We start from the raw sequence: 25693 nt of genomic DNA on the forward strand, positions 1-25693 counted from the left end.
CTCCAAACCTACGATTCCTTCTCGATCTGCCTCCCGAGCCTCGCCGTCGACCATAGCCCCGATGGCCTCCGGCGGAACCAACCTCTTCCTCACTGACGACGAACTCACAATTGCCGCCTTCGCCAGAGTTCGGGATCGCGGAGATTCTCCGGATGAGCAAGCGATTTGGCTAACAGAGAAGGCATGGAAAAATCGGCGGAGTGGAGACTCAGGTTCAACGAGGAAGCTGAGAAATCTCTTCGGTGCACGAGCGAGCTCAATCAGGTAACAATGGCTTTGTATTAGGGTTCTTCATGGTCAATTTGTGCTTCTGGATATGTTAATGCTTATGTTTGTATCGTGAAATGGATTGATTATAATTTGCGAAGAACCGATTTTCGTTTATGATCTTTGTTGAAATGTGCAATTGAATTTCTGATAAATCAAGTCTGAGACTGTTGTATTATCTAGGAATTTCTGATAAGCTGTGAATATTCGTTTGTTGTTTTAAATTTTTCACTGTGAGTATACGTTTGTTATTATAAAGATTAACTGCGAGTATACATTTTTCTGGGAAAGTGTTTTGGTGATATATTTTATGAATGTATTTTGCAGAACATGGAGATATGTGCATATTATTGGAGGATGAAATCTGTATATCATCAATGCTTTCAGTTGTGTGTTACAATGACCGATGTTATGTTTGATGTAAACTTCTCGAAGTATTGTGATGAAAACGTACCTCAAAGTTCTAATTTCCTTGCTGAGATTGAGTCCTATCTCATGAATGTTATAAAATGTTTGTATTTGGTTATATATTTTATTATATATTTAGTATAGTTTCTATTGGTTATTACATAATTATATTTTTTTATTTTTAACAGGACATATTACATCAAACACACAGAATTGGGAAGATGTGGATTTGATTCTTATTCCCCTCAAGATTTCAATTGATGGAGCAGATAGGTTTTTCCATTGGTCTCTGTTTCCCATAGAGTCAGTTAGTGGCAAGATAATAGTTTTTGATTCATCTATTGGTCGTGAGAACAATAATTTGATGAAAAAGTGTGAAATGTATTGTAGACAGATGCCTAAACTGTTCTCTAAGATAAAAATCAGAATAAGAAGTCAGTTGTCCCGAATGTGTTCAAGCCATATGACTTGGTTTTTGCTGATACACCCAAACGAATAAATTAGTAAGTTGTTTTCATTTTTTTATTTTTTCATTGTAACTTATATTTCTTTTTTGTATGTTTAGTAATTAATTATATTCTGAATTTTATCATTGTTAGTTTACTCATTAATTACTGTAATATTTGTCTTGTTTTTTGTCTTTCAGTTTTGATTCAAGTATCTATGTTGTTGGATTTGCCGATTTACTTATTTCAAATCGCCCTGTTATATGCAAATCGAGGAAATAGACATCAATAATCTCCGGTTGAAGTACAACACTCTGCTTTGGAAACACGCCATGGATGGAAGTTATATAGATCAACAATTTGAGAACATTTGTCGATCTGGAACTTACACTTACACTCGTTCTCGTTGTTGAAGTTCAAGATTTGTAGTAATCTTTGTATTTAGTATTAGATTTTATATCACTAACTGAAATGGACTTTCTATTTTATTCATTAGATTCTGTTAATTATCATAGTATTTTATTAAGAACTATTTACAAATATGTTTTGTAAAAAAGGATAAGGATTTGAGTATGGTACAATTCTAGTTTCTTAAATGTTGATTTGACTTTATTTGTTTGTGTAAATAATTAAGTGTGGATCTCCCCTAATTTTTATTAATTTGTTTTGTTCAGATGCTTGATTGATGTTCATATCTATTACTTTAAATTATATGTATTTTGTTTTGTTAGTCCCCTTCAAACTGTTTGAAATTTGTTCTTTAATTCTAATTTTTGGTGTATATAAAAAAAAATCTATATTAGACTACTTTATTTTTATGTAATTTGATACGTGAGTATGCTTCGGTTATGAAAATATTTCATTAAGTCTACTTTGTTCAGATGTTTGATTGCATTCATATCTATTTCTTTAAAATATATATATTTTGTGTTGTTAGTCCACTTCAAACTATTTGAAATTTGTTCATTGAGTCTACGTTATAGTGTTTAAATAAATCTATATTAGTTCCTTATGAATTTTTATGTAATTTGACACGTGAGTCTACTTTGGTTATGAAAATATTCCATTGAGTCTACTTTGTTCAGATGCTTGATTGGCATTCATATCTATGAGTCTACTTTGGTTATGAAAAAAATACCGTTGTGTCTACATTGATCATATGTCTAAAATCTAGCCAGAACTCCTAGCATAATACTTTTCATGCAAAATATATATTCAACATTCAGCTATAGTCCACCAAATTGTTCACAAAAAAAAAAAAAAAAAAAAAAAAAGAGTACTTATAAACTTGATAATTCACCAAAAACTTGAGAATTCAGCCATTCCCAATTTAAAAAAATTAGTTCTCAACATAGAATTCACCAAAAAATACATAATCATATATGTTATTACAAAATCAAATATTCTTTTGTCAATTTTCTTTACTCTTTTTGCTGAAAGTTGGAGCATTCTTGCAACTTGCCTTGTTGTGTCATTTTCCTCCACAATTTCCACAAGTCAACCTCGCCCGAAAATTCTTCACATCTGTATTGAAATATAAGTTGCATCTTTATTAGTTTTTTATTTTTATGATAAATTAGACAAATATATTAAATTATGTTCATCAGTAAACCAAGACTTATAACATGACTAGTTATTACTCTAACATTCAACAGAAATGTTTCACAATTATATAACTTAAGTTGAGTGATACATACCTTGCATTGCATGCAATCTTGTTTGATCTAGTAGTATCGTACTCAAAGTGGTATTTCATTGCCATCATAGAGAGTCTGTCAATCATCTCTTTTTTAGTACGAAATATCATTTCTTCTTCCAAGTCTTCAATATTGTTTTATGGAATAACCAGAAATGGAGATTCTGCTTCTCCTTTTGTTGAAAATTCATCTTCTTCCATTTTAGGACTCTCATCTCTCCCATTTCTCTTTGTTTCAGCTTTGTCTTCATTTGATGTTGTATCGTTTTCCACGATTAAAGCAAAATTCTTGTACTGTGCATCGTTCTTCAGAAGGTACATTAAGACTTCAAGATTGTCGTCATTTTCAATCATCGTTCCTCTTAACCCTTATACTCTGTGTTAAATGATACTTTTTATTCGACTTTGTTGTCATTGAAAACTTCCTTGGATAATTTCGCAATGAGCTCAATGTAACTCATGTCTTGACTCAATAGCACCATCTTTGCATTGTTGTTGATGTATATATAATGAGCATCCCAAATTCCACCATATTTTACAGCAATTGGGATCTTTTCCATTATCAAAATTAACCCTGCAAATATACATATATTATACATCATCAAATATATTCTAAGTGTAATAAATTTTTTATTTGTTATTATACACTATCTGTAATAAATAAGAACTGCAAATTTTTATTTTATTTGTAATTTGTTATGTGAGTTTACTTTTAGCTGTGTTTATGATGAATTGAAATTTTTTTGGTATGCAAGTCTATATTTTATTTAGAAATGCGTCACTGTCAGTCTACCCTGAATATTCTAAGAATACAAGTAGTTTGTGTTGCTGAATGAATCAACTCATTGTGATATCATGCAATTCTAAACTTCGTTTTAGTGCTATGTGATACCCAAAATTCACTATGAGTTTACTTTGAATCTATTGAAATTTGTACTGTGCATCTACTTTATTTTCACTATGAGACTAATAATGTTATTCTTACTGTAAATACGTTTGTGTGTAAAAATAAGGAAATTCGAGTAGGCAATTAATGTGATCAATGTTGATGACTAAGAATTGCTGAGGAAAATCGTCTGAATAATCATTGTGAAAGAAGAAAAAGGAATTGCTGAGAAAAATCGTCGGAATAATAACAATTTTTTTAGTTGAAAAGCAAAACCTACGAATCTTCATTTTTTTTTCATTCTAAAATATTGAATCATATAGCAGAACTAAAACCTAATTTTCAAATTCAGTTTCCAGAAACAAGTAATCAATATTCGAACCTGAAAAATTTGGCTTTGGCAGTGAAAGTATTCGAGGAGAGACTTCGAATTTTCACATGTGTCTACTTCATCCTTCGATTTCGATCGGTGAGCGAAGATGAGGAGCCGAGAACACGGATTTTGGCCAGAGATTCTTCGCCGTTCTACTTTGACCTTCGATTTCGAACCCCGAGTGAAGAATAGGGAGTGGAAAACATGTTTTTGGACCAGAAAATCTTCGCCGTTCGACCTGGACCTTCGATTTCGAATGGCGATTTCGACTCAGAACGCTCGACTTCGGATTTTGGAAGGAGAATCTTCGCCGTTCTTCTTCGCGAGTGTTTCGTAGAACGATTTTTGATTGTTTTAAGTAAGGGTATTTTAGTCCAATAATAGGTAAAAGTGACTTACTTGCAACACGTTATTTGGAGGTGACATAGCTGCAATTTTGTCCATAAGAAATGACTTTTGTGCAAATCACTCCTGAAAATTAGGAGAAAAGAAAAGCATCAAAATTTTGTTTCGATGGGCCTCGAATTTTCAATCAATTATTCTTTGTTGAATTTTTAAGTTTTATCTTTATAATTCGAGTTGTTTTTTTTTTATATTATTGTACTCAAGTAGTTTTTCCCGTTTATAATTTTTTGTGATCAGCTTTCTAGAACATGGGAAAAATGTATTTTTTAATATTTATAAGGAATGATTGTTGATATATAATTTTTTTGTGATTTTTCTTACGGTCTAATTTTCAGATTTTTCTTAAGGCCCCCATATATATTGGGCCGGCCTTGGTGTCCCACCTCGAGATTGGTTCTCGGAGCAAGAGGATGACGAGAAGAATTTGGAATCTAGGGGTTTCAGAATATGTTTGTGATTTAATAGAGGGAGATATTATAATTTTTGGATTTTAGAATAGGTTTGGGGTTTCTGAGAAAAACGATGGCTAATCGACACGAGATGGAGGCTGGCAATTCCTTGACTCACTCGGTCACGTCGGAGGCGACTCGCCGGACTTTCGCGATGAAGGCGAATGCCGAACTCCACGAGGGAGTCGATGTGATTATGTGTGTTGTGTAACAACTACATGTTGGCAAAATAAAAGAAAAAAAAACTACGAATTGGTTATTTTTTTTAATTAGGCCGAATATATTTATGAAATTTTCTGTCAAATAAATTAAGAAAAAGAAAAGGGAAGAATAGAGATAAGAAGATAATCGAAAAAAGTAAATACATTATTATTAGAGTGATTATATATTAATTTACTTATCTACCCTTGATCTGGGGCTCACGACATGCACATGTTTAAATTATGTTAAATTTTTAACAGTAAGAGTGATCATGAAACTATTTTAAAGATTGTTGTCGGTGGTTTTCGGAAATTATTAAATTTCTTGTGACTTACGAAGAATTCCGCGTCGAATTTCAAATTCGAAAGCCTAACGGATTGGGCCACGAAAAGGCCATCAAGGCCCACTTAAAACAGGCCCAAGGCGAGCCCGCGTTGCTCCCGCGCCTCGCGCACGACATGCACGCGCGCCCTGCTCCCGCGCTCCTAGAAGCCTCCACGCGCACGCCTCAAAGAAGAAGGAACGCTCCTTGAAAGAGCGCGCGCGCGGCGCGAAAAGCACCTAGCGCGCCGCTCCCGCCAAACGGCGCGGAGCGCTCACGCAGCACCCCCCGAAACTGCCTCGCGCGCCCGAAACCCGCGGCCTGCTCCCCGAGGTGCGTCCAGAGGCCCTCCTAGGCGCACTCATTCACTATAAATACCCGCTCTCAGTGGGGGGAGAGACACATTCATTCTTCCTCAAGATTACTCACTCTAAGAGTTTTGAAACGCTGCCAGAGACTTTCTGAGCACAATTTCCTCTGATCAGTGCTTAATCTAGCGCACAAAGCAGCGATTGGGATTTTCCACTGAAAATCCCCTACGTCTCTAGCGCACAAGCCTGAGATTTTCCAGTGAAAATCCCCTACGCGTCCAACGCATAAGCTGCGTCCCGGATTTTCTACTGAAAATCCCCTACGCGTCCCACGCACAAGCTGCGCTCGAAATTCTCCACTCAGAATATCCTACTTCTCCAAAGAGAGAAAACACACATTCTCTCTCGGGTCACTCGATCCTAGAGTCCCGAGACGTCACCAACGACTCCTCCGTGCTTTGTCTCCTCTGTCGAGCACACCCTCCAGGCTCCGTGCCTCACACGTTTTGAACTACGTTCTGGCTTGATCCCGCAATGCGGGTACGTAGGAAGCTCACAAGAAGCACAGTCACACCCCCACTCACCCTCCTTCTCTTCGCAGAGAACGCCTCCGACTGGAGGAACCTCAACTCGAGACTATCGAGTTCACATCCTTGGCTCGGGTGCGGCCACTTGGTTCGGCCTTGGGTCGAATCGCCCGAAGCTTTAAATCGTTGTTCATTTTTCGTGTGACAACATTTTGGCGCTAGAAGGAGGGGACTTCCTGACTTAAATAGTCTGAAATCCCTTCCAATCACCTTCTCTCCTTCTTCTAAGATATTCAATTTTCTCAGACTTGAGAAAACATGAACAATCAAATCCACAACACATCTGGCAAAGGCGAGAACTCTCGCACTAAAAGTGCCCGGTACAACCTGCGCCGACTGGCACAGAGGAACCAGGACTTGTGTGAGACCCGACTTTTGTACACGTCAGCTTCTGTAAAAATTTCCTCTCATTAATAAATAAAGGAAATTTTCTTCTCTCTCTGTGTTGAATAAATTATAAGAATTCACAATAAGGAAATGGTGAGTTTCGATAATCCGGATACAAGGGAATAGATTTGAATGGTGTTTTGTTGCACAAGACTCAATGAATTTAATTTCGAAACTCAATCCTGGACAATTAGATATCTTGACAAGGACGAGTCGAGAAATAAATGTAATCCTTTAAGTGAGAATATATCGATGGATTCGTATTTGAATTTTATTCAAATAAAGGATTGAATTTATTTTAGTCGAATGAGTTTTCGAAAATCATAATTCGTCGGGTTTAGCGTATTTATTTGGAAAATAAATACATGAGTACAAAGAGATGAGATTTATTGGATCAAATTGAGTTAGTAACCCAATATTGAGCTTTGTTGGATTTGTGGATCCGAGGCCCACCTCCGATCCTTCCTCATTAAGTAAAGACTTTGGGTTTCTCTCTCCTCCTTATTTTTCTTCTTCTTCTTCTCGGTTCTTCTCGTCTCTTCCTGTGTCCCGCAGCTTACACACCTGCAAACAAGAACAAAGAAAAAAAAAACCCGACCACCCAAGTCTTTTTCTCGGCCGCTCAACCCCATCACCACCCTCACTCATCTTTGTTCTTCTTCTCTTTCCTTCGTCCTCTCCTCTTCCTCGCGCGCGCCATCAAGCCGAGACCGAGCGCCGCCGCGCGCGACCGCCGCGAGCCGCTGAGCGCGCCGCCGACGAAGAGACACCGGAGAACAAGTGGAAGAGCACCGGAGAGTTCAATTCCTCCAGAAACGAGGTGAAATTCCTTTTACCCAAATTGAATTCAAGTTAGGGTTTATAAGGATTGATTTGGGGATTTCGAGTTGATGATGATTTTTGAGGAATTGAGGGTGATAAGTTGTTGTTTGAACTTGATTCTTGATGTTGAAACTTTAAATTGGAGGTTTGAGTTTGAAATCGTTTGGTTTGGTTGAGTTTTGACCGTGTGGTTGTTATAGCCGTGGGTTTGGTTTTGGCTGTGTGTTTGTTGTGGCCGTGGGCTTGGTTTTGGCTGTGTGTGTCGGTCTGACTATGTTGTCATGATTTCTGAACCTCGGATTGGTAATTTTGTGTGAACGTTTTCGTGGGTTAGCTTTTTAGTCACTCGGATTCGTGTTATGTTTGCTTGAATTGATTCGGGTTTTGGGTTAAGGTCGGGATTTGGAGTTTGGTATTGATACGAGTTTGAAATTGTGAAATTCACTTGTTATCGGATTTCCCGACTTGATTACAGATTCAGACGGACGAGCGGGAACCGACAGAGTCGAAGGCAACGAAGCCGGAATTTGGAATTTTCAAGAAAAGAGTTATCGTAGTTAAAGCTCGATAAACTCGTGAGTTTTTTAAGTCGCTTAGTGCGTTTAAATACTCTTGGATTTGATTATGTGATGTATTTCGCGTATTTAAATAAATAATTTATGTTTATTTATTTAATAACGTTTAAGAGTTTGATTTGATTCGCTTTGGAATTCTTGGTTACTTTTTATTCGGATCAATTTATTTGAGACTCATAAGCATGTTATTGGATTTTATTTCGTATTATTCTCGATACGAAAATACGCGAGTCTTGAATAAGTTTGACTTCCGAAAAACCGGAGAATAATGAATTAAATTCTCGAATTCCGAACCGACTCGAATCTAATCCCGACAACGACCATTATCTTTTCAAGTAGTTCGATAACTAACGAAGTTTCAACTTCGGATTCTAGTTCTCTCGACGCTCCAGGACGTGCTAAAGGTCTCGGGAAGCGTGTAAAGCAAAGTGTCCTCCGGAATTCATCGAGTTCTCTGATGAACTATTCCGGGTAAGTGGGATTTAAGTTTGAGGCGCCCAAAAGGGGAATGGTGCCTAGTAGAATAATTGTTTATGTTTATTCGTTTAATCCTAAAACAAAGAGAAACCCTCAGTTAGACAAGATGACTGAATAAGGCTTCAGCCACTAACTAATAAGATAATAAAATGATAGGATTAAACGATTAGCGGGTTAAGAACCTTGAAGCCTTTAAAGTTATGTTAAGCTTCTGTTATAGGTTTTACCCCTTCGTCCTGATGAGAGGACAACAGGAGGAGGAAAGACAGTGTCCTTCGGATTCAATCCCGAGAGGAACTGTTCTAGGAGAAGGTCCAGCCTCACAGCTGTCGACAACTCCTTCTAAAATACTTAAAGAGCCATACAGTGAAATTAATAATGTTAATGACGGGCTTTATCCCGATAAGATCTCCTCCTGTAATAAGATAGACAGGTAGGCTGTAGACAGCTCCTGTAAAACATAACGAACTCTTGTCGGCAATGTAGCGAGTGGCATTCCCGAAGGCCCTTTAATGGGAAGTCGATGTGTGGCTTCAGGTAAGTCGATGGGTGGCTTACCTGTCCTGAAGGAAATATGAACCCTGGATCGACCAGGGATTGGTGAGGGTTTGATTCCCTCTACCAAACGCGCGCTAAGGCCCTCCTACATGTGCTAGTGGATCCCAGACGTTAAAACTTCGGCCTTCTGAGGGCTAGGCTCAAGTTCTCAGAATGGTTTACTCATCTCTCATGAACGGCTGCAGACTGAAGTGTTGATTGGCTAGTCCACTGATGTAAGGCGCCGGTATGAGTGAGATGGATGAGTTTCTAGGAAGACGGTTGTTAGCCGGATTCCTATATGATTATGTGTATGATTGTTTTAGAACGGGGTTCTAAAACTGAATATGTCTATGTTGATTGAATGATATTTTTGTTATTCTGATTGTATGATGGAACTTCTTTATTCTTCTGAATCTATTACCTGCTGTCATCTACATTTTATCATCTACAACCATGCATCTCATGTAGTGCTAGGTTAGATATCCTGCTTACTGAGTCGGTGTGACTCACCCCTTAAATCCCTCTCCTTGTAGATAAAGGAAAAGCTCAGGCGAAGCAGGAGTGCTAGTCAAGGTAGATCTCATGACGACCTGTGGCATAGGAAATGTCTTTTTGGGAAATGGGTATCAGGTTTTTGAAAACCGAGCTTATATGCTCGTGAAAGTTTTATATAGCTTTGGAAGAACTTTTATTATATCATAATGTTTAGATAATCGGCCCGAACCTCTTTTTACGTTTTGAAACTCGGTTAGCACGATTATGGGCATGTGCTTATGGATAGCAAGCTAGGGTAGTCCGCATTTTTGTAACTCTTCTAAAAGAGAAAAATTTTACCAGTTTTTAGCGGACTAGCTCTAGGAACCCTTGTTATTCCTTATATGTAAATTAATTTTATTTCCGCTGTTTGTTTAATAAACGTTTTGTAAATGACGTTTGAAAATGTTTTATGTTCATTTCATTTGAAAACATAAATGGTTTATGATAATGTTATGGGAAAGGTCGCGTTCCGAGGACGACGGGTGTCCTGCGGGTCGTGACAACTTGCCTCCAAGTGAGATTGAAAATCCAATCCCGGTGCAGGATCTGCGAGACTCCTTCATTGTCAAGCTTGAGGAAAATATCCGTTGATTAACGGACTACCTCACAGGACAGGAAAACGATAGAGCCACCATCAAGGGACTCCTCGTCCTAACAGGGCAGGCTCATAGCTTCTCCCGCTCGAGGGGCCCCGAAGATGAACACACAAACGTTCACGCAAACGGAGATGGTGATCACGCTCAGTCTGGCAAGGACGAGAGCGAGGACACACCCGACTCCAATGCTCGGGGCCTCGATCACGACATCCCTGACCCTGGGGAAGGCACCAACAGGCGCGATGTTTGACGCGAATCCCAAAGCCCTACGGCTTCGTCGCATACATCTTGTTCCCATTCAGGGACACGAATGAACTGGGTCCGAACTGGGGCCTGTGGGCGCACTAGCATCACAATTTCGCAACAGCGGAATGGTAATCAAGAACTATCCCCTCGTCGCACAGACAACTTGAGGAACCACCTCAACGCCCGTCGGAGAAGCTCGGTAAGCCAGCTTCCTCCTGAAAACGTGGCTGCATAGACGGCGGCCGGACTCGGCCGAAATAAAGTCGCACCACCTCGTATGACACCCGTCGACCAGGCCTCTAACAAAAGAGGGCAAGACGGTCTCCTTGCAACACATGCTGGCATGGCCACCATGCTCCAAGACATCAGAAACGAGGTCTGCAACCTCGTAGTTGTGCAAAACATGACCCAAGAGGTCTGGGGAATGATGGAACTTACAGCTTCCCCGTTCACGGCAGACATCCTCAACGAGGAATTCCCGGCCGACTTTTGTATGCTGGATCTCCCGCGCTACGAAAAAAAACAGACCCCCTTCACCATATCCAACAATATCGAATGCGGATGGCCGTGAAGAGGCATTCTCCGGCAATCTTGTGCCAGACACTCAGCCTCATCCTAGGCGGACCCGCCTTCAAATTGTTCGGAAACCTGAGGTCCGGATCGATTGACTCGTTCGAGGAGCTGCATAGATCTTTTCTCACATGCTTCAACGGCTCCCACCAGAGAATACTTAGGAAAGCTCACTTGCGATCCCTTAAGCAAAGAAAAGGTGAATCCTTCCGCACATTCCTTGTTAGATTCACAGAAGAGTCTAACAAAATAGACCACTTCGAGGATGGAGACGCCATCATAGCTATCGTCGAGGGGATGCAAATGGGAAACTTCCTCAGTTCACTCGTCAAACGAGAGCCGCGAACAATGGCTGAACTCTCGACCCGCGCAAAAAAGTATATGTCTTTGGAGGACTTCATTCAAAGCCGGAAATTTCACGACGACCGTCGTAGGGAAAAGGAAGACTCTAACATCCGCGACTTGTGGAGAAAGAGAGCAAAGACTAATGACAACTCTCACGCACTTGCGGGCTAACTTTGAGACAACTTCCACACCTACGCGCACTATACACCGCTGAACACGCAGCCGTAAAGGATTCTCGCCCTAAGGCGCGAGAAATTTTACAATCCCACTCCGATAAAAGCCGGCGCGCATCGTGATACGACCAAATACTACGCATTCCATAAGGACCATGGTCACTTGACATCCAAATGCAAACAGCTAAGGAGACAAATCGAAGACCTCATTCAAGAAGGAGAGCTGAAAGAGTTCATGCTTGAGATGCTCGTCGACGCCGACGCCTCCGCTGGCTAGCATGCCACAGTGGTTCGCCGAGAAAACAACGGCCGCCAAGCGCCACTTAACACCGTCACCTAGACATCTAAAGGGTTTTTTTAATTTATTTTCCCGCTTTCAATAAATTCATGCCTCGGGACGAGACATTGTGATCCCGCATGAAAATTAGGTAAAATCCGTACGGATTAATAAATATCAAATTTCTTGTTTTATAGATAAAGGTATAAACGAACCCGTGCGTTAGCTTGTACGTCCCGCGCTACTCTATCCACGATGACGCTTCTTGTCACAAACGACTAAGTGATTGCACTTCTTGGCTAAAATGCCTAAGCGATCCCGCGCGTTAGCTTGTATGCCCCGCGCTACTCTATTCGCGATGACGCTTCTTGTCACAAAAGACTAAGAGATTGTGCTTCTTGGCCCAAACGCCTAAGCAATCCCGCGCGTTAGCTTGTACGCCCTGCGATACTTTATCCGTGATGACGCATCTTGTCACAAACGACTAAGCGATTGCGCTTCTTGGCCCAACACGCCTAAGCGATACCGCGTTAGCTTGTACGGCCCGCGCTACTCTATCCGCGACGATGCTTCTTGTCACAAACGACTAAGCGATTGCGCTCCTTGGCCTAACACGCCTAAGCGATCCCATGTTAGCATGTACGCCTCGCGCTCCTCTATCCGTGACGAGGCTTCTTGTCACAAACGACTAAGAGATTGCACTTCTTGGCCCAAATGCATAAGCGATCCCGCGCGTTAGCTTGACGTCCCGTGCTACTCTATCTGTGATGATGCTTCTTGTCACAAATGACTAAGCGATTGCACTTCTTGGCCCAAACGCCTAAGCATCCCGCGCTACTCTATCCCGTGATGACGCTCCTTGGCACAAACGATTAAGAGAAAACGCTTCTTGTCCTAAGCGACTGCGCTTCTTGGCCCGAACGCCTAAGCGATCCCGCGCGTTAGCTTGTACGTCCCGCGCTACTCTATCCGTGATGACGCTTCTTTTTACAAAAGACTAAGCGATTGCGCTTCATGGCCCAAACGCCTAAGCGATCCCGCGTAGCTTGTACGTCCCGCACTACTCTATCCTGCGATGACACTCCTTGTCACAAACGATTAAGTGATAGCACTTCTTGTCCTAAGCAACTGTGCTTCTTGGCCCGAACGCCTAAGCGATCTCGCGCGTTAGCTTGTAAGCTCTGCGCTACTCTAACGAAAGACGCTCCAAGTGGCGCAACAAAGATGTCCAGCAAGGACACGCGATGCTACACGCTCACTAAAAGACAAAGACTCAAGAAAGAAATATTCCCTCAAACAACCGGGAAGATTTAGAAAGTCCGCCGCTCGGAGTCCTCCAAGCAACAGACTTGGGGGGCTAATGTTGTCGGTGGTTTTCGGAAATTATTAAATTCCTCTTGATTTACAAAGAATTTCGCATCGAATTCCAAATTCGAAGGCCCAACGGGGCGGGCCACGAAAAAGGCCATCAAGGCCCACTTAAAATGGGCCCAAGGCGAGCCCGCGCTACTCATGCGCCCCTCGCACGACCTGCGCGCGTGCCCTGCTCACGCGCCCCGCACTCGACATGCACGGGGAGCGCGCTCCTAGTAGTCCCCCACACGCGCGTGTCAAAGTAGGAGGCACGCTCCTCGAAAGGAGCGCGCCCTCGGCTCGCTCCTTAAAAGAGCGCGCGCGGCGCGTAGGGCACCTAGCGCGCCGCGCCAGTGCGCGCCCCGAAACCGCCTTGCGCACCCGAAACCCGCGGCCTGCTCCCTGAGGTGCGTCCAAAGGCCCTCCTAGGCCTCCTCATTCATTATAAATACCCGCTCTCAGTGAGGGGGAGAGACACATTCATTCTTCCTCGAGATTACTCGCTCTCAGAGTTTTGAAACGCTACCAGAGACTTTCTAAGCACAATTTCCTCTGATCAGTGCTTAATCTAGCACATAAAGCTGCGCTCGGGATTTTCCACTGAAATTCCCCTACGTCTCTAGCGCACAAGCTGTGTCCAGGATTTTCTACTGAAAATCCCATGCGCTTAATCTAGCGCACAAAGCTGCGCTCGAGAATTTGCACTGATAAAATTGAGAGGGTAATTTGTTAAAGGCGCAAAAGTTTAGGGGGATTTCTTCTAAGTAATCCTAAAGATAATGGATTCTGGTGAAAAGGTTTTTCAATGATAGTTTAGTAGTATCCCAAATTGCATACAATTTCCATAGCTTCTAATGTACCAGGCCAAGCCGGCCCACATTCAACAGCCCACGGGCCAGGCGGCAAAGCCCAAAAGTTTTGTACATTTGTTTCAAGACTTGATGTCCGACCAAAGTGGACCAGAAAGCAAAATGATACCTCTCTTTCAGTTTCCTCACCCACAAAAATATTGGCTTTTAGTTAAGGGAGTTTTCCAAAACTAGGAGTAAAAAAAATGCAAATGACTTTTTTGGACTTTTTTCTTAAAAGGTCACAAATAGGACCTCTGACACTTTTTTCATTTATGTAATTACCATTATATCCTTATTTATTTACTTTTTGTAAATATCAATGCCTCATTGACCCCACTCTCACCTACCCCCCTCTCTCTCTATTATTTGTCCTTATATGTTATAATAAAGTACACATAAATAATTAATAAAATAGACACATTTTTTTATCACAAAATTCTGAGAATTTGTGACGTATTTATCACGAAAATTGGGAATTCGTGACCTTTATGTCACGAAAAAATTAGAATTTCGTGACACTTTGATAGAATTTAATGATAAAACTCTTGTTTATTTCATTAAATACGGCGTAAAGGACCAATGGTTATTATAAATATAAAAATAAAAATTTGAAAATAATAAAGTACACACATAAATAATTAATAAAATAGATACATTTTTTTTTATAAAATTAGTTTTTAATAAATAATTAATAAAATAGACACATTTTTTATTTTTTAAAAATAATTTTGTGTTAATTTTCATGAAAATAATAAAGTACTAACATAAATAATTAATAAAATAGACACATTTTTTATTTTTATGAAATTAGTTCGATTTAATTTACATGAAAATAATAAAGTGCACAAATAAATGATTAATAAAACAGACAAATTTTTTTATTTTTATGAAATTAGTTCGATTTAATTTCCATGAAAATAATAAAGTGCACAAATAAATGATTAATAAAATTAACGAATTTTTTATTTATTTATATGAAATAATAACACGAAACAATAAGATTTCGTGACTTTCATGTAACGAAACACATGGATTCGTGACTTTTCTGTCACGAAAAATGGGGATTTCGTGACTTTTCTATCACGAAAAATTGGGATTTCGTGACTTTCCTCTCATGAAACATTGAGATTTCGTGACTTATCTGTCACGAAACAAAGCTCTTTAATTCACGAAACAGTACGTTTTCGTGACATGTCAGTCACGAAATGGGATACTTTAATGGAATTTAATGACAAATCTCTCTTTTATTTTATTAAATACGTCTTAAATGACCAATATTTGTTATAAATATAAAAATAAAAAATTTGAAAAAATACATAGTTAGTCAAGCTCTACTTACCTAGATGATATTGAGGAACTAAGTTGTCTTGTATTGTGAAGTGTGGTTGACATACATTTATTTGTCTCATTTCATCATTTCAAATTAATGGGACAAAGTGTCAAGTAATCTAAAACAAATGAACATAGGTAAATGAGATTTACTGTCATGTCGTCTGGCATGCTGTTTTCCCCTCCAACTTCTCGTTAATGTGGGGATTTATTGATAACACATTTGTTGCGTTGTTAGTCTCCAAATCAACTCATTTAACAGTATAGAAGCAAGTTTATGAGGAACAAATGAGATCAAAATAGCAAAAGAGAGCATGTTTCACGTAATTGACTGAGAATTCGTGACGTCTTTGTCACGAAAAAAAGAAAATTCGTGACTTTTATGTCACGGAAAATAGGAATTTCGTGACTTCTACGTCACAAAATATTGGGATTTCGTGACTTATTTGCCATGAAAAATAAGGATTTCGTGACTTATCTGTCACGAAACAAAGCTCTTTAAGTCACGAAACAGTACGTTTTCGTGACATACCAGTCACGAAATGGGATACTTTGATGGAATTTAATGACAAATCTCTCTTTTATTTTATTAAATACGTCTTAGGTGACCAATATTTGTTATAAATATAAAAATAAAAAATTTGAAAAAATACATAGTTAGTCAAGCTTTACTTGCCTAGAAGATATTGAGGAACTAATGTGTCTTGTATTGTGAAGTGTGGTTGACATACATTTATTTGTCCCATTTCATCATTTCAAATTAATGAGACAAAGTGTCAAGTAGTCTAAAACAAATGAACATATGTAAATGAGATTTACTGTCATGTCAAAGGAACAAATTATTTCAAACGAAAGTGTATAAGAAAGACCTTATTTCGTGACCATCTTGTCACCAAATCTTCCAATTTCGTGACAAAATGATCATGAAATCCATTATATTTGTGACCAAGTGGTCGCGAAATACATTATTTTCGTGATCAAGTGGTCACGAAAGTTCAATCTTTCGTGACCAAAAAGTCACCGAAGTCCAATTTTTGTGACCTGTTTCTCACGAAACAAATGTATTTCGTGACCTTTTTGTCAAATTTTTATGACTTGTTTGTACTTTAAATATTTAAGTACAAATTTACCCGAAAATAGTTGTTTTCAAAGTGGTAGAAGAGTGGCGTTGGGATCATGATGTTATGTCTTTCAAAGTTTTGTTCAAACATTTATTCGTCTAATGTTATCATTTTAAAATTTACATAAATAGATATAGTCTAAACTCATAAACTAACAACGCTAATACATGAATTATCAATAAATTCTCACATTAAAATAAGTTAGAGGAGAAAACGACATGTCGGACGACATGACGTTAAACCTCGTTAACTTATAATCATATGTTTAGACTACTTGACATTCTTTTCCCCTAAGACCTAAGACGTATTTAATGAAATAAAATAGAGATTTCTCATTAAATTTCATAAAAGTATCCAATTTCGTGACTGAAATGTCATAAAAACGTACTGTTTCATAACTTGAAAAGTTTGTTTCGTGACACATACGTCACAAAATTCCAAATTCTCGTGATATAGAAGTCATGAAATCCTCATTTTTCGTGACATAGAAGTCACGAATTCCCATTTTTCATGACAGATAAATCACGCAATCCCCATTTTTCGTGACAGATAAGTCACGAAATCTCCATTTTTCGTGACATAAAAGTCACGAAATTCTAATTTTTCGTGACATAAAGGTCACGAATTCCCATTTTTCGTGATAAATACGTCACGAATTCTCAGAATTTCGTGGAAGAGAAGTCACGAAATCCGAGCCAATTACGTGAAACGGGCTCTCTTTCAATCCTTTGACCTCGTTTAGTCCTCATAAATTTGCTTCTAAACTGTTAAATGAGTGGATTTGGGAGGACTAACAATCCTAATACATACGTTATCAATAAAATCCACACATTAAAGAGAAGTTAGATGGGAAATCGACATAACGGACGACATGACGTTAAACATCATCACCTATGTTCATATGTTTAGACTATTAACTTTCTTTTCCCATTTGAAATGATGAAATAGTACAAATTAATGTATTTCAACAACACTTCACAATACATGACACATTCTTTCATCATGATCTTCTAAGTAAGTAGAGTTTGACTTACCATGTATTTTTTCAATTTTTTATTTTTAAATTTATAACAACCATTGGTCTCTTAAGAAGTATTTAATGAAATAAAAGAGAGATTTCTCATTAAATTTCATCAAAGTATCCAATTTCGTGACTGAAATGTCATGAAAACGTACTGTTTTGTGACTTGAAGAGTTTGTTTCATGATAGATACGTCACGAAATCCCAATTTTTCGTGACAGGATAGTCATGAAATCCCCATTTTTCGTGATAGGAAAGTCACGAAATCCCCATTTTTCGAGCCAGGAAAGTCACGAAATCCCCATTTTTTATGACATAGAAGTCACGAATTCCCAGATATATGTGTCAATTACATGAAACATGCTCTCTTTCGTTCATTTGATATCGTTTGGTCCTCATAAACTTGCTTCTAGACTGTTAAATGAGTTGATTTGGAGGACCAACAACGCTAATACATGAGTTATCAATCGATTTCCACATTAAGGATAAGTTAGAGGAGAAAACGACATGTCGGACGACATGACGTTAAACCTCACTAACCTATGTTAATATGTTTAGACTACTTGACATTCTTTTTCCATTTGAAATGATGAAATAGTACAGGGTTATGTGTAAATGTTGGGATTATAGCCAATTAATACACGGACTCACAATATATAGGGAGATGAATGTTCTATACCGTATATTTCATAATCGAATCCAAAAAAGAAATTTTTTTTCTTTGTTTAGGAAGTAAATCGAGGCTGAAAATAAAATTTTTCATAGTTTAAGAAGTAAATCGAGGTTGAATATTGGTAAATAAGAGTTTCAATTGCAAAAAAATCACACATGCATACCTGTTGGAGCCGTATAGAGGAGGTGGTCTGGAAATTTTTTCTTGTTCGTCGGTCGCCCAAATGGAGTACCCTGTTCGTCGCAGAGAGGAGAGGATTTGAAATATTTTAGGGAGATTTTTTTTTTCTTAATGGCGTATGAAAATGGTTGAGAGATATTCGGAAATCAATTGCAGTTAATGTTCCTCGTTTTTCGTTACACGCTACCTCATTTAATTTTTTTTTTTTAAGTAAACCGTGTGCATGGGCGGGAAAGGTTGGGTTTTTTAGTAAATTCAGATATGTCTTAAATGATATCTGGCTATTTACTTAGTATTTACAAAACCTTGGCTATTTAGCAATTTTAAAGGTTTGATTTGGCTATTTTGCTAAATTACCCTTATATTTATGTGTGTACTTTATTATTTTCATGGAATTAAATAAAACTAATTTCATAAAAATAAAAATAAATATGTGTCTAATTTATTAATTATTTATGTGTGTGCATTATTATTTTCATGGAAGTTAAATCAAACTAATTTCATAAAAATAAAAAAAATGTGTCTAATTTATTAATTATTTATGTGTGTACTAATATTCTCATGGAATAAAATCAAACAAATTTCAAATATTTATTCGTCTAATGTTATCATTTTAATATTTACATAAATAGATATAGTCTAAACTCATAAGCTTTGTAATTTAGGCATTTTAAACGTTGTAAAAATAGGGTTTGATATTCTAAAATTCACTCATTGAACAGTCTGGAAGCATGTATTTACGTCACAAATGAAATAAAAACAACGAAAGAAATCTTATATCACAAAATTGGGGTCGTTTTCGTGACTTACGTACGGTAGCAATAGCACTGAGATGTCATGAAAACGTACTGTTTCGTGACTTGAAGAGTTTTTTTTCGTGACAACTACGTCACGAAATCCCAATGTTTCGTGACAGGAAGGTCACGAAATCCCCATTTTTCGTGACAAATAAGTCACGACATCCCAATATTTCGTGATATAGAAGTCACGAAATTCTAATTTTTCGTGACATAAAAGTCACGAATTTCCATTTTTTCGTGACAAAGACGTCACGAACTCTCAATCAATTACGTGAAACGTGCTCTCTTTTGCTCCTTTGAAATCGTTCGGTCCTCATAAACTTTCTTCTACATTGTTAAATGAGTTGATTTGGAGGACTAACAACGCAAATACATGAATTATCAATAAATTCTCACATTAAAGATAAGTTAGAGGAGAAAACGACATGTCGGACGACATGACGTTAAACCTCATTAACTTATAATAATATGTTTAGACTACTTGACATTCTTTTCCCATTTGAAATGATGAAATTGTACAAATTAATGTATGTCAACAACACTTCACAATGTACAAGATACATTCTTTCCTCAAGATCTTATAGGTAAGTAGAGCTTGGCTTACAATGTATTTTTTTCAATTTTTTAATTTTTATATTTATAAGAACCATTGGTCCCCGAAGACGTATTTAATGAAATAAAAGAGAGATTTCTCTTTAAATTCCATAAAAGTATCCAATTTCGTGACTGAAATATCACGTTAACGTACTGTTTCGTGACTTGAAGAGTTTTTTTCGTGACAGCTACGTCACGAAATCCCAATGTTTCGTGACAGGAAATTCATGAAATCCCCATTTTTCGTGACAGAAAAGTCACGATATCCCCATTTTTCGTGACAGGAAAGTCACGAATCCATTTGTTTATGGACAGGAAAGTCACAAAATTTTATTGTTTCGTGTTATTATTTATTAAAAACGAATTTCATAAAAATAAAAAATGTGTCTATTTTATTAATTATTTATGTTTGTACTTTATTATTTTCATGGAAAATTAACACAAAATTATTTCAAAAAATAAAAAAAAATGTGTCTATTTTATCAATTATTTATTAAAAACTAATTTCATAAAAAATAAAAAAAATGTATCTATTTTATTAATTATTTATGTGTGTACTTTATTATTTTCAAATTTTTATTTTTATATTTATAATAACCATTGGTCCTCTACGACGTATTTAATGAAATAAACAAGAGTTTTATCATTAAATTCCATCAAAGTGTCCCATTTCGTGACTGATATGTCACGAAAACGTATTGTTTCGTGACTTGAAGAGTTTTGTTTCGTGACAGATAAGTCACATTATCCTCATTTTTCGTGACAGGAAAGTAAAAAAATGTGTCTATTTTATTAATTATTTATGTGTACTTTATTATAACATATAAGGACAAAAAATAGAGAGAGAGAGAGAGGGGTAAGTGAGAGTGGGGTCCATGAGACATTGACATTTACAAAAAGTAAATAAAAAAGGATATAATGGTAATTACTTAATTGAAAAAAGTGTCAGAGATCCTATTTGTGACCTTTTGAAAAAAAAGTCCAAAAAAGTCAAAACACTTTATTTTACTCCTATTTAGGGCAATTTCCCTTTAGTTAATAGAAGCTAATAAATAGGAATTCATTAAATAGAAGCAAGTTTTTTTTCAAAATATAAATAAGTAGAAGAATGTTGATTAAAATTAGGAAAGATTAAAAAAAAATTAGAAGCAAGTAAGAACACTTTCCCAATTCAGTAACAAAATTGAATTACATTTATAGTCAGTGACACCCCACCATAACTACACTGTCGAAAATGTCAGACTGTATAGCATTATCATATCACATCACATCCCACTGTGTAGTAATCACATGACCCAAAAGAATATATCTATATCTATGTACGTGAAAAATCTTCAGTTTCTGTTCACTATATCTAACTACATTGATGCAAAAATTCACTCTCATTCATCGCTCTCTCTCTTCTCTCGAGAATGAGTGTTACTTGAGCTGCCTTGGCTTAAAAAATCTTTGCTGCTGCAATCTTGGGCATCGAATGCCATTTTCCGAAACCATCTTATTTCCTCGGATTGCTGGGCCGAATTGAACACCTCGCTCTCTCCCACTTTCATCCCATTCGTTAAATCAGCCGATCCTAGACTGTCAAAGGCTCTAACAACCTGACAATGGACATGTAATATAAAATAAATAAAAAATAAAAAACCGTGTTTGTATGTGCTAGAAATTGTAGTAGTCTTTTTTACCTGTCCCATTCGTGGCCTCTTGGTAGCGGAATGTCTCACACATGCGGCAGCGATTTTGATCATCTGAATCATCTCGGTTGCGACAAAGTTACTTTTAAGCTTCGGATCGATCAAGTTCCCGAATTCCCCGCTCTCCATCACTTTTCCCATCAAAACTCGAGCCTGTAAAAAGGGGGATTACGAGTTACAAATCACATACACAAGGCAACATTAGACCACAAGGTTTTATATGGGCATTATAAAAATAAAAAACTAAAAAATAAAACTCACCCACTCGACAAGACTCTCGTCGCCCAAGGGCTGCGAGGCGTCCACGGGCTTTCGCCCGGTGATGAGCTCGAGAAGCACAACCCCGTAAGAGTAGACATCAGATTTCTCCGTCAGTTTTCCACTCGACGCGTATTCCGGGGCCATGTATCTGAAAAATCAATCAGGACAGCATAAATATATATGTATCGTATAATAAAAAATAAAATAAAAAAGTAGAAACTTAAACATTTGGTAGGATATGTACCCGAAAGTTCCCATTACACGCGTGGTTATATGTGTATCCGCTTCGTTCAGGGCTAACTTTGCCAGCCCGAAATCCGAAACCTGGAAATTATAGAGAGAGAGAGAGAGAGAAAAAAAAAAAAAGAGAAATAGTGATCAATAATCCAGTTGGAAAATGTTCATGGTGGAAATGACTTTTTGAGGGGGAACGATGCAGATACCCGAGCTTCAAAATTGTTCTCTAAAAGAATGTTAGAAGATTTAATGTCCCTGTGAATAATCCGAGGATTGCCTGTCACAGAAGCACGATATACCGGTATGAGAAAATGTCACGAACCTCACTCATTTTTATCACTGGAAAACGAGATATAATTGAATGCAAAGATAGTTCGCCCTTTCCCAAAAAGAAATTTTTCCTCGTTTCAAATGTCTTTTAGTTTATACTCGACCCCTAATTATCTTCGAATTACCATAAACCCTATATTTTTCTTATGTACCACCAGAAACCACATGTATAATCATTTTATAATCTGTAAGAGGTCTCTTTCCGAGTCCGAACTTACAGTCCTCGTGAAGATATGCGATTCCACGAGCAGCACCGGCGGCGACCTTAACACGGACTGACCATTCCATAACTGGCATTCCTTCTCCTGCAAGGGAATAAAAAACCAGAGATGGTATCATAAAACCGTTACTCAAAAAGCCAAGCGAAGCCGAGCCATGGCGGTGGTTCTTTTTTTTACCATGAAGATGGTAATAGAGGTTGTTGTTAGGGACGTAATTGTAAACGAGCAGCCTCCGGGCATCAGCAATGCAATACCCGACGAGGGAGAGCAAGTGGCGGTGATGAACGCGGCTGATGATCTCGACCTCGGCCTTGAACTCGCGCTCGCCTTGCCCTCCGCCGATCCTCAGCTGCTTCACGGCGATCTCGAGCCCGTCCGGGAGAACCCCTTTGTACACCGTTCCGAACCCTCCTTCCCCGAGAAGATTCTCCTCCGAGAACCCGTCCGTTGCTCGGACCAGCTCTTCAAACGCAAAGAACGGCCTCGAGTTGCCTCTCGGAGAGCTTGCCGCTCCGCTTCCCGAGGCGCTCCCTATCAGAGGCACCGTCGAAGTCGAATTCGCCTTCAAGAACGCTGCCGAATCTGCATCGCAAAAAAAAAAAAAAAAAAAATAATAATAATGTTAAGAGTTACAAGAAAAAAAATCGATCTTTCTTTCGTCTTTGAAAGAAAGAAAGGTACCGGAATTCGAGGAGGCGCCCGTCGGAGAAGGCGTGACGTGGCCACGGAGCCCCGAGACGTTTCTTCTCCGCTTCCCCAGAAACCAGACGCCCAAGCCGAGGAGACTCAGCACCAAGAAGGCGGCCACGGCGCCGATCGCAGCCACTCCTCCGGCGCTCATCCCCGAGTTTCTATTGAAGCTCACGGGGGCAGAGTCATTCCCGGCGGGCGAGATGGGAACCCGAGAAGAAGGTGAAGGCGGCGGAGGAAAGACGCTCGAAACCGGCGGAGGAAAGACGCTCGAAACCGGAGGGGGCGATCCGAGTATCGGAGGCGACGGAGGAGACGAATTCTCCGGTGGCGGGGTCGGGCTCAGAGAAGGCGGAGCGCCTCGACCCGGTGGCGGCAGCTGAGAAGGAATCCCCGGCGGAGGCGAACGACGCAACGGCGGCGGAGGAGGATTTCGTACGGGGGCAACGGGCGGCCGAGGCGAATTGCGTGGCGGCGGAGGAGAATTCTCCGGCGGCCGTGTGGATGGGGGCGGCGGAGGAGAGGCCGATGGAGGGTCCGACGGTGGAGGATCCGACGGTGGAGGAGGAGAGGTAGTCGGAGGGTCCGACGGTGGAGGATCAGACGGTGGAGGAGGAGCGGTCGATGGAGGAGGATCGGACGGTCGAGGAGGAGGAGAAGCTGATGGAGGAGGATCGGACGGTGGAGGAGGAGGAGAGGCAGATGGTGGAGGATCGGACGGTGGAGGAGAAATCCGGGGCGGTGGAGGAGAGCTCCGTGGCGGTGGCGGAGAGGCCATTGGAGGAGGCGAGGTGGGCAGCGGAGGAGGCGGGGATTCCACGGGCGGCGATGGCGGAGGAGGCAACGGAGTGATCGGAGGCGAAAGTGGCGGCGGAGGATCGGAGGTCGAGTTTGTGGATTCCGGTGGGTTGGCATTGGGCTGAGAAGGTGTGGCTGGTGGAGGGGTTAATGGTAATTGTGGCGGTGGGGATGAAGTTTGTGGTGGTGGTGTGGTCGTTGGTTGCGGTGGCGAGTTCGGCGACGGTGACGTGGCTGACATTTTCTGCTTCTCTCTCTCCAACAAAGCCCTAGAATTGAGAGGTTCTTGAAGAAGCGATCACTGTTCCAATATCTAAATGTTACCCCCAAAAACAAACGAAGAATGTTAAAGCTCTGTAGATTGGTGCGGATTCGCAGGAAATGAAGAGAAAAAGAACCAATCTTTGAGCAAAACCCAGTTGCAAGATTCCAAATTTTAGCGTTTCCGAATGTTGAAATGGGAGTTTCGAAGTCAACAAAGCTTCATCGCCATCCAAGAACTCTCTAAAGCAAAGTATGGATTTTTTTTTTTTTTATTAAATTCACTCCGAGCAAGTTTTGAGTAAAACCCAGATGGATAGAGAGAAACTTAAGAATGAACACCCAATAACTAAATCACGCCATTAATGAACGATCAAAACCCGTACCTTGACTTGTCATGTATCTCATCAACTGGGTTTCTTCACTTGTTCTTCACCATCAGACACTTTCTATTCTTGGAGCGAATCTCGAGGATGTAAAACTTCACTGCTTTCGCTTTGATCATAGAGAGAGCTCTACAGAGAAGCCAAAACCGAGAACACACGGTTTTGTTTGTGGGGTCTCGAAAATCCAAGAAAATTAGACAAAGCGAAAGCGACCTTCAAGAATTGTTTTTAGAACTGGTCTCGCTTTTTAATATTTTTAAAGAATTCAAATGGTTGAATAACTGATACTTTGAGCGTTCATGATAAGGAAGGAAACTCTTGAAAAAATATTTGTAAAAAAAGTCGATTATTGTTAATAATGTTTGTATTTGTCAAAGCACAGCGACGTAAATTTGTCAGGCGTATATGAATATGAATATTTATTTTATTTAGTTTCTTTCTCTGCGTCTGCATTGTAATTTATTATTATTATTTATTACTTAAAGAGTGGGGAAAAAAAATTAAAATAATAAATTTCAAGCTTCAAAGCTGATTTTGTCATTCACAGATTTCCGTGTGTGTATTAAATTAATTGGCTGATGACTGTAATTTGTATGTGCAATTTGGCGTTTTCTTTTGCAGAAACGAGATTGAGATTTTGACCAGGTTATTAAATTACAATTAAATAAGCTAACTTGGAACGTGTTCTTCTGGTTTAGCCCAGATACGACTTTTATTTTAAAACATGATTAACTTATTAAGATTTAGCGGTAAGCAGTTAAGGAATTCAACGATGAAATTATTATTGTTCCTATTATCGAGTAATTATTACTGTTTGTGTAATTTAAATCAAGTGATTTATATGAAATTACAGTATATAAAAAAGACAAGGATAATGGTAATGAGTGTGTAGGTGTATTTTATTTTCCTTTTCTATTTTTTCGGCTTAGGTTATCTACATTTTCTTCAGGTAAGTCTTTGTGTATTGAGTTGGTCTCTTCGTGAAGGGTCAGAATTACGA

The 25693-nt window shown here is 39.0% G+C and overlaps 1 protein-coding gene across 2 annotated transcripts; it reads right to left on the bottom strand.

Moving 5' to 3' along the window:
- Nucleotides 1-20960: 20960 nt before the first annotated feature.
- PERK9 (Protein kinase superfamily protein) lies at nt 20961-25057 on the bottom strand. 2 transcript variants are annotated; one of them, XM_089609226.1, is made up of 9 exons: nt 24694-25057; nt 23240-24347; nt 22736-23140; nt 22556-22642; nt 22214-22284; nt 22015-22094; nt 21771-21918; nt 21501-21662; nt 20961-21416 (listed from the first exon to the last, which is right to left on the bottom strand). In XM_089609226.1, exons 2-9 carry the CDS (start codon nt 24285-24287, stop codon nt 21201-21203), a joined length of 2217 nt encoding a protein of 738 aa, XP_089465352.1. In that variant the 5' UTR covers nt 24288-24347; nt 24694-25057; the 3' UTR covers nt 20961-21200. The 2 variants fall into 2 exon arrangements, with proteins under 2 accessions (XP_089465352.1, XP_089465351.1); XM_089609225.1 differs by having other exon boundaries at nt 23240-24359; nt 24694-25056.
- Nucleotides 25058-25693: the final 636 nt, after the last annotated feature.

The sequence above is a fragment of the Urtica dioica genome, chromosome 3 (genome assembly GCF_054948205.1).
Source record: "Urtica dioica subsp. dioica isolate 48M chromosome 3, U.dioica_male_clone48M_v1_H2, whole genome shotgun sequence".
NCBI classification, from domain to species: Eukaryota; Viridiplantae; Streptophyta; class Magnoliopsida; order Rosales; family Urticaceae; genus Urtica; species Urtica dioica.